General features: G+C 37.9%; 1 protein-coding gene across 5 annotated transcripts; it reads left to right on the forward strand.

Moving 5' to 3' along the window:
* The first annotated feature begins 1,285 nt into the window (after window positions 1–1,285).
* LOC131662401 (pentatricopeptide repeat-containing protein At5g15280, mitochondrial-like) lies at window positions 1,286–14,439 on the forward strand. 5 transcript variants are annotated; one of them, XR_009301550.1, is made up of 7 exons: window positions 1,286–4,996; window positions 5,590–5,648; window positions 5,798–5,918; window positions 6,077–6,167; window positions 12,265–12,376; window positions 12,471–12,517; window positions 12,613–14,439. XR_009301550.1 is itself a non-coding variant. In XM_058932173.1 (4 exons), exons 1-4 carry the CDS (start codon window positions 1,456–1,458, stop codon window positions 6,102–6,104), a joined length of 3,819 nt encoding a protein of 1,272 aa, XP_058788156.1. In that variant the 5' UTR covers window positions 1,286–1,455; the 3' UTR covers window positions 6,105–6,675. The 5 variants fall into 5 exon arrangements, 2 of the variants coding, with proteins under 2 accessions (XP_058788156.1, XP_058788157.1); XR_009301549.1 differs by lacking the exon at window positions 5,590–5,648; XM_058932173.1 differs by lacking the exons at window positions 12,265–12,376; window positions 12,471–12,517; window positions 12,613–14,439 and having other exon boundaries at window positions 5,590–5,718; window positions 6,077–6,675.
* Window positions 14,440–14,695: the final 256 nt, after the last annotated feature.

Below are 14,695 nucleotides of genomic sequence, written 5' to 3' on the forward strand. Positions count from 1 at the left end.
TAAGGTCTCATAGGCTTTGAGTCCTTTATGATCAATTCATTTCTCATTATGGTTTAAATCTCCTTATCTAGCCAGGAACAATGAATAGCTATAAAACCCCTTGTTTCTTTGTTTAAGATCGACCATTTATGACCGTTAATATGCTCTTAAAGTTATGTTTGCATATTGAAGTGCATCAGTTATCAAGTGAACGTGACTGCTTTGGGTTGACCTGTCATTTTAGGCCATTTATGTTGAGATCAATACGTACCTGACCAAATCACTCCACCAAAAGGAGATCAGAATTTACACAGTCTTTCAAACTTGAGGTTAAAAGAAACAAAATACTTTAAGAGTGTGTTTAGATGAAGCATTTTAATGAGGTAATGTAATGTTTTGAGGGAATTTAAAATGATTTGCACAAAATTTATTGTTTGGATACAAAAATGAAGAATTGTTAAAATGATAGAAATTTATGAAGTATTTTATCTAAGTTAAATTTAATCATTTTGAAATGACACCAAAAATCAAAGAATTTGAAATTCCTCTCATACTCCATAGAATGTATTTGTTACTATTATTTCTTCAAAATTTGCAAGTTGGCCCTCATATTTTCCAAAATTATAAAATTGACCCCACAATTTTTTAAAACATTGCAAATTGGTCCTTGATAATTTTTAAAATTTACAATTTGGTCATGCAAATTTTTAAAAATTGCAAATTGGTCTCTAGTTTTCAATTTTTAAATTTGGTCAAAAAAATTTAAATTTTATACCAAATGACCCCAAAAATCTAACAATGAATTATCTTAATACTTCATTCAAACAAAATAATTTTAAAATAAATGGATTTCAATTGAATCATTTGAATTGCTTTAAATTTTAATTTCCTTTAAAATTTTCAATTACCTCATCCAAACACATTCTTAGCCTATCTCAATTGAAGAAAAAACCGAAGAATTGGTCATAATATTTTTTTTTTATGTAAATAGGGTTTATGGTCATAATATAAACACTCTTAGGGTTTAGGGTTTATCTAAACATAAATCCTTTAATTGAAGAATATTAATATTATTAGTCAAAATATTTTATTCTATACTTAAATTGAAAATTAATATTATGTTTGAGTTATTATTATTACTATTATTATTATTATTATTATTATTATTATTATTATTATTATTATTATTATTATTATTATTATTATTATTATTATTATTATTATTATTAACTCATCTAAAAATAATAATAGTGTAGGAAAATTTAGAGTGATCAATTAAATATTTCATTAGAAAAAAAAAATTGAACCGACTTCAACGTTTTTGAATGAAGCCGTATTCGGCTCGGAGCCACGTACTGTGTTTTAAGTCCCCAACACTCCGCCTCTCCGACATCGTAGCCGCCGTTACCACCACCGCAGGCAACACCTCCATCTTCGCCACTCCAATAAATCCATAGAATTTTCCCATGCCATCGGATGCTCAACTCTCTCACCACTCTGCGTCGCCACTACCCAAACCTCCTCTCTTCTCTACACCACCTCACCACCAAAACAACAACCATTCCTTCCCTTTCCAACAACTCACACCTTAACCCTTCTCTCAAACCCCACCTTCTAGAACTATCCACCGTTATCCCCGATATCACGCGCCAATTTTGGAGGGTTTCAGTTTTGAAACCCCAGCACGTGCTCCAAATTCTACTTGGTTTTCAATCCGAGTGTACTCGCATTGGTCTTCATGTTGAAAAGGTTCGATCTTTGTACGAAATTTTCAAATGGGGTGTTGAGGAAAATAACACCCATTTTTTACAATCTTATGAGGTTATGTCATTACTTCTTGTTCATGCTGGGTTGTTTACAGAAGCTGAGGATTTGATTACTTCATTAGAGGGTAAAGGAGTTTCATTAGGGGAGATCGGTAGTGGTATTTTTGATAAACTAATTGAAGGGTATGTTGGAGAGAAGCAATTGGAAAAAGCGGTTTTTGTGTATGAGAAAATGAAGGAAGGAAGAATGGTTCCTTCGAGGTTGTCTTATCGGGTTCTGCTTGATTACTTGGTGAAGATGAAGAGAGCACATGCCGCGTTTCGTGTGGCGTCTGATTTAGTGGAATTGGGTGAGTCTTTGTGTGGTGATGAGATGAGAAATGTAGAGGATGTTATGGTTTTGCTTTGTGTCGACGGGAAGATTCAAGAAGCGAGAAGCTTGATTCGGAAGGTGTTGCGTTTGGAAAACTATGAGGTTAGTAGCTTGGTTTTCGATGAAATTGCTTTCGGGTATTGTGAGAAGAAGGACTTTAAAGATTTGATTAGTTTCTTTGTTGAAGTAAATTGTGTTCCTAGTGTGATAGCTGGAAATAGAGTTATGAATTCGATGTGTAAAAGCTATGATGTAGAAAGAGCGAGTTTGTTTTTGAAGGAACTCGAAAGTGTAGGTTTTTGTCCTAATGAAGCAACCTATGGGATGTTAATTGGTTGGAGTTGTTATGAAGGGAAAATGAAAAATGCGTTGAGTTATTTATCGGTTATGCTGTCAAAAAGCTTTGTGCCGCGTTTATGTACTTATAATGCTCTTGTAAGTGGATTGTTTAAAGTAGGTATGTTAGAGAATGCTAAGGATATTCTTGATGAGATGATTGAGAGGGGAATGATACCTGATATTTCGACTTTTAGGGTTCTTATAGCAGGGTATTGTAAGTCAAGACGGTTTGATAAAGTGAAAAGTTTGGTTCGTGAGATGGAGAGCCGTGGTTTGGTTAACCTTTCTTCGACGGAGAGTCCACTTTCCAAGGCGTTTCAGATTTTGGGTTTGGACCCTGTGAATGTGAGGTTGAAACGAGACAATAACAAGAAACTTTTCAAAGCAGAGTTCTTCGACGAAATGGGGAACGGACTTTATTTAGATACAGATGTTGATGAATTTGAGAATCATGTTAATTCAGTTCTTGAAGAATCCGTGTTACCGGACTTCAATTCATCTGTTATGAAAGAATGCAGCAGCAATAACATAAAAATTGCGCTGGTTTTGGTTGAAGAGATGCTTTGTTGGGGCCAAGAATTGCTTTTGCCGGAATACTCAAAATTAGTGAGACAACTTTGTTCATCTCGCTCGCAAATCACGTCAGTTATCAAACTTTTGGAGAAAATGCCACGGTCTGCTCGCAAACTCGATCATGAAACCCTCAATTTGGTTGTTCAGGCATACATCAAGAAGGGTTTACTTTGCCGAGCAAAATCTTTACTCGATGAAATGCTTCAAAACAAATTTCATATCGAGAACTCGACGTATACCTCCTTACTCGTACCTTTATGTAAAAAAGGAAACATGAAGGACTTCAATTATTATTGGAACATTGCTTGTAGAAATAAATGGTTACCAAAGTTGGAGGAGTTTAAACATCTTCTTGGCCATATCTGCCATCAGAAAATGCTTCCCGAAGCATTACAGTTTCTTGAAATCATGCTTTTAGCATACCCTCTCCAAAGGTTAGATATATATGATATATTTCTAGAAGTACTTTCTTCTGTGGGTCTTACTGATACTGCACTTGTAATTTTAAAACAACTACAATTTTATTCATTCTTCGATCAAGCTGGTTATAGTAATCTTATAAGGGGCTTATGCAAAGAGAGAAAATTTCCGCTAGCTTTTACGATATTGGATGATATGCTTCAGAGAAATTTCGCACCTTGTTCGGATGTTTCGGTTTTGTTAATCCCTCAACTGTGCAAGGCTCGTAGATATGATGAAGCTATTGCGCTAAAAGATATCATTTTGAAAGAACAGCCTTCGATTTCTCATTCTGCTGATTGTGCTTTGATATGCGGATTTTGTTATTCGGGTAACATTGAGAAAGCGGATTCTCTGTTCCGAGATTTATTATCTAAAGGACTAGTTTTAGATGATGAGCTTTGTAATATGCTCATTCAGGGCCATTGCAAAACTAATGACTTGAGAATAGTCGGAGAGTTACTCGGTGTTGCAATAAGAAAGAGCTGGGAGCTGTCTCTCTCAAGTTACAGAAATTTGGTGTTATCGATGTGTATGAAGGGAAGAGTCCCGTTCGCACTGAGCTTAAAGAATCTTATGCTTGCACAATGTTCACTTGATGACGTTATCGTATATAACATTCTTATTTTCTATCTTTTGTCTAGTGGAAACCATTCGGTTGTTAATAAGATACTAACTGAAATGGAAGAGAAGAAAGTTATACTCGACGAAGTTGGTCAAAATTATCTTGTTTGTGGTTTTTTGCAATGTAAAGATTTATCCAATTCTTTGCATTATCTGACTACCATGATTTCGACGGGGCTCAAACCGAGTAGCCGCAGCTTAAGGAAGGTAATAAGCAGTCTGTGCGACGTCGGGGAAGTACAAAAAGCCGTGGAGTTGAGTCGAGAAATGGGATTAAGAGGATGGATACACGATTCTATCATCCAAACACGAATTGTGGAAAGCCTTCTTTCTAATGGTGTGGTAAAAGAAGCAGAAAGTTTTTTGGACAGAATGGAAGAGGAATCTCTAACTCCTGACAATATCAATTATGATTACTTGATTAAGCGTTTCTGCCAGTACGGAAGATTGAAAAAAGCAGTTCATCTTCTGAACACAATGCTAAAGAAATCCAACATACCGATTTCCACCAGCTATGATTTTCTCATTCATGGATTCTGTGCACAAAATGAATTAGACATAGCTTCAAATTTTTATTCTGAGATGCGAAACTGGAATCTCAAACCAAGAATCAACACAGTGGAAAGACTCGTGTTTAGCTTCTGCAAACATGGGAGGACAGAACAAGCAGAACAGTTCTTAGTGGACATGATTCGCGGAGGCGAAACGCCAACGAGAAAAATGTATTGCGCTGTGATTAAAAATTATCACATGGAAAAGAATCTTAAAAAGGCGTCGGAGCTCGTGCAAGCCATGCAGGAAAAGGGCTACCAGCCTGAGTTTGACATACATTGGTCTCTGATAAGCAACTTAAGCGATGCCAAAGAAAAGGATGCTTATGATGGTAAGAAGGGATTTTTATCAAGGCTTCTTTCTAAAACTGGTTTTCTATAACGTTTTGCTTGGATTGATGGAATCAAGTGAAGAATGGAGCAAGATCGTTATGAGATGGAATGAATTTTTTTTTTCTTCTGGAAATTGTGTATTGATGTTATTAAAAAATTTCCAATATAAATTTTTTTTATTGCTTTTTCAAATATAAATTTTCTATTTGTGGGTTGTTAACACCTCATAGATAAATTAGCATTATCTTTAATTTAAATATTCATTTTTGAACTCCTTATATATTTTTTATAGTCTCTGAAAAAATCCAGTCTTTTTTTCATCTCTTTATTTCAAGTTTTTTGGGTTTTTTTACATAAGATGATATATAGAGTGGTGAATTTTTTCAAGATGCTTCATTCTGCATCAAAATAACTCTTAAATAAGCCATATTCCATGTCATTAAAGTTGTTGGCCGGATCGGAGAAGTGAGCAAAACTCTGAATGGTGGTTGTGCATTGCTTCACAGTTTGAATGGTGAGTTGCTCGGTGAGGTGAAATGCTAAGATTAATTTATGATTATGTGTTTTACGAAAATATTATTTTTGTGAACAGGTGGTGGTAGTAGAGGCAAAAGGCAGAGACACAGGGAAGATGTTGTTCACCCTTTGAAGGTCTCTATGGAGGATCTTTACCTTGGGACATATAAGAAGCTTTCTCTAAATGTTGTGTTTTTGACGATGGGTGTCTATAATGTTAGGTATATTTTTTTGGTCCTTTGTAATGATTTTAATTTCATGATATTGTATTTATACTTCAACAGAAGGAGCATCTCAAGTTCAGAAGAAGGGGTGGAAATCTTATTGTAGAGCACACTTTGTCCCTCACTGGAGCTTTATGTTTGCCCTGACTCTAGCAAAGTTGCTATTATTGATATCTTTGAGGTAACCCCAGTTCTATATCCATCCAAAAGTTATATTACCCTCCTCATACCTTCATTGGTTATTCATATTTTCTCTTATGTTATTCAGTTTTTCGATTTAAAGTTTTAGATCCGAGTAGTTCGATCTAATTTTTGTTTCATGTCATTTTTGTTTTATAGATTGAAACGCAAAGGCACTCGAACATGAAGAAAACAGTAGAAAAAAGCTGCTAAGGATCCGAACAAGCCCGAGTACCTTCTCTGTTCTCATGTATGAGTTTTATATCTTGTGATTTCATTTTCGCTTTCTTGTAAGAACCATTATCGTTGATATTTTAAGTAGTTTTTTTACCCAGGTTTCTAATAGACCCCAACAGTAATAATAGCTAATAACAGTGTCATATATTGATGATTGTGACAACTTCTTACAATGGAAACAGCACTAGGGTGGAATGGAGAGTAGCTCCTTACAAAATGGTAAATGGAAAATACTAAGATTCCTAAGATAATAACCCTACTGAGAGTGAAAATCCTCTCACTACTCAGCCACCAAATGCCCTCTCAATACCAGCCTACTCACATCATTTCTTCCGTCCCCCTTTATTCCCTCCTGCCCCATGTGTTCACTGATTTCCTCAATCCCATCTTCCACTCTCTGACTGCCACCTAAGCAATTAGTTATTTCTGCCCCCATTTCCACTACCACCTCACTATTCATTCATTCTATCATTCCTAACTGTGTCCCACGTGCATTTTCTCCTTCCTCCTTATTTCCCTTTCTGCCCCTTCTCTTATACACCTGTGTCAAAGGCCTATCAACACTCCCTCCCACCAGTTTGACCTTGTCCTCAAGGTTGAATTCCGGAAACACTTGGTCAACGACAGCAGCTTCTTCCCAAGTCTTATCAGAGTCCGGTAACCCTTCCCATACAATGAGTACCTCCTCAATTCCGTTTAACAGTCTCCTCACCCCTTGAACTGCCTTTGGCTGTACATGTAATTCCCAGTCATCATTCAGCATTTTAGGTAGTGGTTGACTCACCACAAAACTGCCTACAGCCTTCTTTAATTGCGACACATGAAAAACCGGATGGATTTTTGAATGCACCGGTAAAGCCAATCTATATGCAGTCTGTCCTATCCTCTCTAACACTTCAAAAGGATCATAATACCTGGGACTTAGCTTTTCATTTGGCCTTCTTGCTAGTGACTTGAATCGGTACGGCTGAGCCTTCAAATAGACCTTATCTCCCACCTCAAACTCAATGTCTCTTCTCTTCTTATCTGCCCATTGTTTCATGCTATTCTGGGCCTTCCCCAACTGCTCCTTCAACTCTTCCAAAATGGTATCCCGTTCCCACAACAATTGATCCACTTCATGTACTCTAGACCCGTCTTTAGCATATTTAATTACAGTGGGTGCTTCTCTACCATACATTGCCTTAAAAGGACTCATCCCAATTGACATATTGAAAGAAGAATTAAACCAGAATTCAGCCCATGCCAACCATTTAATCCAACTTTTCGGATGTCCATTCACAAAACATCTTAAGTATGCTTCCAAGGTTCGATTCGTCACCTCCGATTGCCCATCCGTTTGAGGATGATATGCGGAACTATACTTCAATTTTGACCCCGACATTTTGAACATCTCCTTCCAAAACAGGCTCATAAACACCCTATCCCTATCCGAAATGATAGAAGAGGGAAAACCATGTAACCGAACCACTTCCGCAATAAAAATATCTGCCACATCTTTAGCAGTGTAGGGATGTTGTAATGGCATAAAATGTGCAGCCTTTGTCAATCGATCGACCACTACTAATATCGTGTCCTTGCCTTTCGCCTTTGGAAGTCCTCCAATAAAATCCATGGTCAACTCCTCCCAAATCTGATTCGGAACCGCAATTGGTTGTAACAGTCCAGCTGGCTTCAAAGCCTGATACTTATTACTCTGACACACCCCACATTTCTGCACATACTCCTCTACATCCCTCTTCATATTCTTCCAATAAAAAACATTTGCAATCCTTTTAAATGTTCTCAACCCTCCTGAATGGCCTCCCCATAATGATGCATGGAACTCTTCTAAAATAATAGGTATTTTACTGGACTTGGAAGATAAAACCACCCTTCCTTTATGCCACAAACATCCTTTTTTAAATTCAAAAAAAGGATGAGACTTCGGATCCACTACCAATTCTTGGATTAACTTCTGCAATTGTTCATCTTGAGTTGTTTCCTCCACAATAATACTCCAATCTACCGTACTCACCATGGAAATAGCCTTCATATCCACCACACGTGACAATGCATCCGCGACTCTATTCTCCTTTCCCTCCTTATAATGAATCTCAAAATCGTATCCCAGCAACTTTGCCACCCATTTTTGTTGTTCTCCATCTAACAACCTTTGCTCCAACAAATATTTTAAGCTTCGTTGATCAGTTCGTATAATGAAGTGGCTACCCATCAAATAATGCCGCCATTTCTGTACAGCTAACACAATGGCCATCAGTTCGCGTTTGTACACAGATTTGAGTCTTCCTCTGTCAGATAAAGCTTGACTTAGAAACGCTAAGGGTCTGCCCTGTTGCATCAATACTGCCCCCAACCCAAATCCGGACGCATCAGTTTCGATTTCAAAAGGAATTTGGAAATTTGGCATATTCAACACGGGTAACTCCGCCATCTTTCCCTTCAATGTCTCGAACGCCTGACGTGCTTCATCACTCCATTGAAAGCAGTCTCTCTTCAGCATATGTGTCAAAGTTCTGGCTATCAGCCCATACCCTTTAACAAATCTCCTATAGTAACCCGTCAACCCCAGGAAACCACGCAATCCTTTCAGATTTTTTGGTAAGGGCCATTCTTGCATAACTTTGATTTTCTCCGGATCAGCGGCAATTCCTTTTGAGGAAATTATGTGACCCAAATACTCTAATTGTGCCATTCCAAAACAACATTTCTTGGCATTCAACTTGAGAAATTGTGTTCTCAGTACCTCCAGCACAATCTTGAGATGGTCTAAATGAGTATGTGGATCACTACTGTACACCAATATATCATCAAAAAAAACCAATACAAACTTCCTCAAATATGGTTTGAAAATGTCATTCATAAGAGCTTGAAATGTAGACGGAGCATTTGTCAAACCGAACGGCATTACTAGGTACTCGTAATGTCCCTCATGGGTTCTAAATGCGGTCTTATGAATGTCACCCTCCTTCATCCTAATTTGGTGATAGCCAGATTTTAAATCCAACTTAGAAAATATAGCGGCTCCCCACAATTCATCTAATAATTCATCGATCACAGGAATGGGAAATTTGTTAGGGGTTGTAACATTATTCAAAGCCCTATAATCGGTGCAAAACCTCCAACTACCATCTTTCTTTTTCACCAAAATTAAAGGGCTAGCATAGGGACTTACACTTGGTCGAATTAGACCGGCAGCTAACATATCCTTCACAAAGCTTTCAATTGCCTCCTTTTGGTGATGGGGATACCTATATGGTCTGATGTTAGGTATCTGAGCTCCTTCTTTAATATCAATAGCATGATCGTATCGCCTATGAGGAGGTAACTCCACCACCTCTCGAAACAAATCGCCATACTCTTCCAACATGTCAGACAAGCCAGCTACTTCCCCTTTAACCTCTTGGGAGCACAGATTCAGAACATTCAATTCCACATAAAAACCCTCACCTCCTTTATGAAATTCTTTGAACATAGCTTTCAAAGACGCCACTGTCCTTGATAATTGAGGGTCACCCCGTATTTCTACCCTCTTGCCATCAATAGTAACCCACAAAACATGCTCCCTGAAATCTGCTTCCATCTTCCCTAACCCTTCCAACCATTCATATCCCAACACTACATCCACACCCCTCAAATCAAACAAATAAAAATTTTGTACCACATTTACATTAGGCAATGCTAATTGCAAATCACGACACATCCCTCTCTTCCGCACCTTATGACCATCACCAACCTCCACCACATACTCTAAACTTGAATCTGGTTTGATGCCAAGTTCAGCTACAATCTCATGAGAAATGAAATTGTGAGATGCCCCTGAATCCACAAGTACCATGACAGCTTTACCTTGAATTCTTCCCCATAGCTTCAACGACTTCTTAGACGTCATACCCGCTGCACTCCCCATATGCAATTGCATAGCCCGCACCTCCTCCTCCACGCCATCGTCACCGTCGCCATCGTCTCCACCATCCCCAAGCAGTAACACATGGAGATGACGATTCTTACACACGTGACCCGGTGAAAAAGCTTCATCACAACGAAAACATAAACCACGCTGTCTACGATCTTCCCATTCCGCATCAGAAAGACGTCGAAAACCCGACTGCCGACGAAACCCGCCACCACTTGACCCACCGGAACGTTGCGCCACTGACCCCAAACTCTCCGAATTACTTGGTTGACCAGACTTCACCGTATTTGATCCCTGGGCCTCAGTAATGGAGTTATTTTTTTGTGAAGACCCGGATCCTTGACCCGACCCATCCCATCTACTCTTCAAAGCGGGCCTATTATCAACTGGCCCAATTTTCTTACTCGCTACACCCCCATCCAGGCCCATCACCCTATTTTTTTCTTCCACCTTTCTTGCCATCTTCATCGTACTACCCAAATCGGTGGTGCCATGTAAACGCACCTCTGCTCTCACAGCTTCCTTCAATCCATTCATGAATGCTCCCCTGAGCATCTCTTCATCAGCATGGCGTAACGGTGACGACACGAGTTCAAATTGCTCGATGAATTCAGCAACAGAATGAGTCTGCTTCAAGCTCATTAACACTTCATATGGATTCTCCGACGTCGCATCCTGGAAACGTCCCAACAACGCCCGTCGCAACAGCACCCATGTAATACGCTCCGTCCTAGCTTCCCACCATTGAAACCAATTAAGTGCTTTTGCTTCAAAGCAAATCGAAGCTGCAAGCACCTTCTCCTCTTCTGGAATGTGGTTGATTGTGAAATATCGCTCAGCACGATAAATCCACCCATAAGGATCTTCCCCGGAAAAATACGGGACCTCCAAACGCCTCATCCTCTCCTCTCGTCGATCTAGTCGGCGTTCGCGAACAGCAACATCGTCATCCTCGCGTCGATTTTTGTTTTGTTGTATAATCAATGCACGCAACTCCATCATTGCCTCATCCAACAACTGCCGATTCTCCATACAAATCTCCTCCATCCTTTTCTCTAAACTTTCGATACGTTCCATTCTCGTAGCTACCATATGCACCCAGATCGTGCTCTGAATACCAATTAATAGACCCCAACAGTAATAATAGCTAATAACAGTGTCATATATTGATGATTGTGACAACTTCTTACAATGGAAACAGCACTAGGGTGGAATGGAGAGTAGCTCCTTACAAAATGGTAAATGGAAAATACTAAGATTCCTAAGATAATAACCCTACTGAGAGTGAAAATCCTCTCACTACTCAGCCACCAAATGCCCTCTCAATACCAGCCTACTCACATCATTTCTTCCGTCCTCCTTTATTCCCTCTTGCCCCATGTGTTCACTGATTTCCTCAATCTCATCTTCCACTCTCTGACTGCCACCTAAGCAATTAGTTATTTCTGCCCCCATTTCCACTACCACCTCACTATTCATTCCTTCTATCATTCCTAACTGTGTCCCACGTGCATTTTCTCCTTCCTCCTTATTTCCCTTTCTGCCCCTTCTCTTATACACCTGTGTCAAAGGCCTATCAGTTTCTCAAGGTTTGTACACTGGTGGGCACCTAAGATAAATTCATTGTATATGAGGTTGTTGAAATTTAAACAATATCTCATGGTTATTGTCAATATTCTTCAAATTGTATGCTAAATGTATGTTTGTTTCATTGCATGTGTCCTTCATATACAATTGACACTAGTTTTAGTTTTACATGTCTTTATATATGAATCATATTCATTTTCAAAGAAATGCAAAATATGTTGGTAAAGCGATGTTACAGTTTCACCATTCACTCTAAGCTCTGTTCATACATTTATATTGTGAAAACTATTAGTGCTAGTGTTTGATATATATATATATATATATATATATATATATATATATATATATATATATATATATATATATATATAATTTGTAAGTAAATAAATAAATACAAATGTTTATATATATGATAAATACAAATGTATTTTGGTCTCTAGAATTTCCTTCAAAATAAAATTTGTAAGAATTTTCCTGAAAATGTGCTTATTATACATGCCTCATGGCTTCATATTAGTTAGTCTTGGTGTAGCATGAATTGTATGTTTATTTATTTTTTTATGTCTGCTTGCTTTATGTAAACTTAAAGCATACATCTGCTTAGCAGGTAACCATGTCAATAGCAGATCTTGGTGGCACAAATATAGATTTGAGATTTTTCAGCTCTAAGGGAGGACACCTGTTTGTTATAGTCACTCATTTCCTTAGATTCTCTGACGGTGAGTTTTCCTGATAAGGAGAGTGTGATTGAAAGTGAAACACACAAAATATGAAAACTTGTCCTGGCATTCTATATTTTGTTGGTGATAACAGTGACAAAGACAAAACTTCATTTGCATCATTGTATAATGAAGAAACTGGTGAGTGAACTCAACTCTATGCAATTTAGCCAGCCTTGACTATCCATGTGTGCTTATTCTTCACTTTTTCTCCTACGATTGTTTTTTCTTTGTAGGATACGCCAGGAAGCAATTATCTTCACCCATGCTTGTTTTGTGTTCAAAACTGCATAAGTACCGATCAAAGCCATCACTGGATCCATTTTCATTTTCAATTCATGAAAGTGATAATGTTTGGACAAAAATTGCAGTTAGTGACGGATTATCCACCAAAAAGGAAAACCTTGAATTCATGAAGTCCAAATATTCCAAATGCTCAGGGATATACCCTAGGTTAAGTAATCCATGTGAATAGAATCCATTTAATCAAGTGCTTTTCAAGAAACTGAACCAATCATCATCTTCTGATCAAGTATCAAGCATCCTTTTGTGGAAATAAATAAGTCTGCGCCAAAACCTATGTGAGACCCTAGTTTGCTCCATGATTCTTGATCCCATGCTTTTAGATGTTTTATTTAATGAATGAATGCAAATTCATGTTAATTCCCTAATGGAGGACCCTAGTTTGTAAAGAATGCACCATACCATGTGTACACCATAAACCTCTCTACTTTTCATCACATGAAACCCTTCATTTTGTCAAATGTATGTTGGTCATGTGACAATGGTTGGACCCACATTTCTCCCCTTCCAGCCATAAGGGAATGACCCATTCTTTTTCTAATAACTTGTTTGCAAAACTCTATCTTCTCCTTTGGTAGAGGTTTTGTCATCATGTCTGCCCCATTCTTAATCGTGTGAACTTTATCTACTTTTAACAATTTTCCCTCCAACACATCACGAATCCAATGATATCGCACGTCAATGTGTTTTGACCTTGAATGATATGTCGAGCTCTATCGCAATAGAGAACATAACTTTCTTGATTATGGCCTAACTCTTAAAGGAACTTCTTCATCCATAAGATCTCCTTAAAACCCTCAATGATGGCGATGAATTCAACTTTCGTGGTACTCAAAGCAATGCACTTTTGTAATCGTGATTTCTATGAGACACCTCCCTTGCAAAAGTAATCAAATACCCGAAAGTATAATTGCTTGATGTTGTTCTATTTGTCTTTTCCTGTCCCATCACTTGAGGACAGATAATGGTTTAAGTTTGTGGGTGTGTTAACCCACATTTTACGAGTTAATACATGCCTTTGTAGTTGTTTATTCAGTCTTAATATTTTGTTTATTTACTACAATTTCCTTCATTGTGAGTTTTTTAGTTGTTTTAGCTTGGAGCACAATAGGTGCTCCATTTAATGGTTTAACTTGTGTTTTGTGTATGCAAGGGTTAACAAAGTCAATCCGAGGCAAGACTGCACAAGTCTACTGCATGGAGCACAAGCTGAAGGAACTTGGACCAAAGAGAATTAATAATGGAAGCTGCTAGCTAATGAGGATGGCATGGAAGGAAGTACTAAATGTATGGAAAACATGGTGGTGCTGAAAAATGGAAGAAACTATTCAAATTCAAAGTAATAGTGAAGGCGCTAGAACACAGATGTTGGTACGATACTACGGTACTCCTACAGAGCGCGCCGCCTGCACTGTTGTGGCAGACTACCACACTACAACTTGTCTCCCACCGTTTTCTACTTTGTAGAAAAATTCCTTGATCCTATGCTATAGAATTATGTTTTGGCGCTATTTTATATGGGCTTGATGTGCTTTTATGAACACAAGTCCATGATCCAATACAACATACAAACCCTAATCGTTGGTTTATAAATAGATTTGTGTTGGAGATTTTAAGGGAGATCACATATTCCAAAATTCCATTACAAAGAGTTCAACTGCATAGATAGTGGAAGTGTGAGAAAGTCTTATTTCCTCAACCAATTATGTGTTAGCTGATGAGAATTGGCACGGCTGGAGTCATCTCTTGAAGATTAAGTGTCTCAAGTCATTCTTCAAGTTCCTCTTAGGTTTAAAAATTTTGTTCATTTATTGTATTAAGATGTTTCCTTTGAGAACCATGTTTGTAGCTTGTATTCAGCTCACTATGAGCTAAACTTTTTTAAGTTGTTTTTATGTTATATATTATGTGGCTAGTGCTTGATTTACCATGTGTTTTACTTGATTAAAAACTTGTTTCTTTGATTCATCAACTTAGAAATGGGTAACAACTTGTTGTTGTGAGAGATCCAACAAT

This window comes from Vicia villosa, linkage group LG3 (assembly GCF_029867415.1).
Source record: "Vicia villosa cultivar HV-30 ecotype Madison, WI linkage group LG3, Vvil1.0, whole genome shotgun sequence".
Lineage (NCBI taxonomy): Eukaryota > Viridiplantae > Streptophyta > Magnoliopsida > Fabales > Fabaceae > Vicia > Vicia villosa.

Excerpts from the sequence above, each read along its gene's own strand:
- LOC131662401 (XM_058932173.1), top strand. The coding sequence starts at position 1,456 with ATGCTCAACTCTCTCACCACTCTGCGTCGCCACTACCCAAACCTCCTC. Across the intron at positions 4,997-5,589 it reads AGAAAAGGATGCTTATGATG|GTGGTGGTAGTAGAGGCAAA; the intron begins GTAAGAAGGGAT and ends TTTTGTGAACAG. Across the intron at positions 5,719-5,797 it reads TGTTGTGTTTTTGACGATGG|AAGGAGCATCTCAAGTTCAG; the intron begins GTGTCTATAATG and ends ATACTTCAACAG.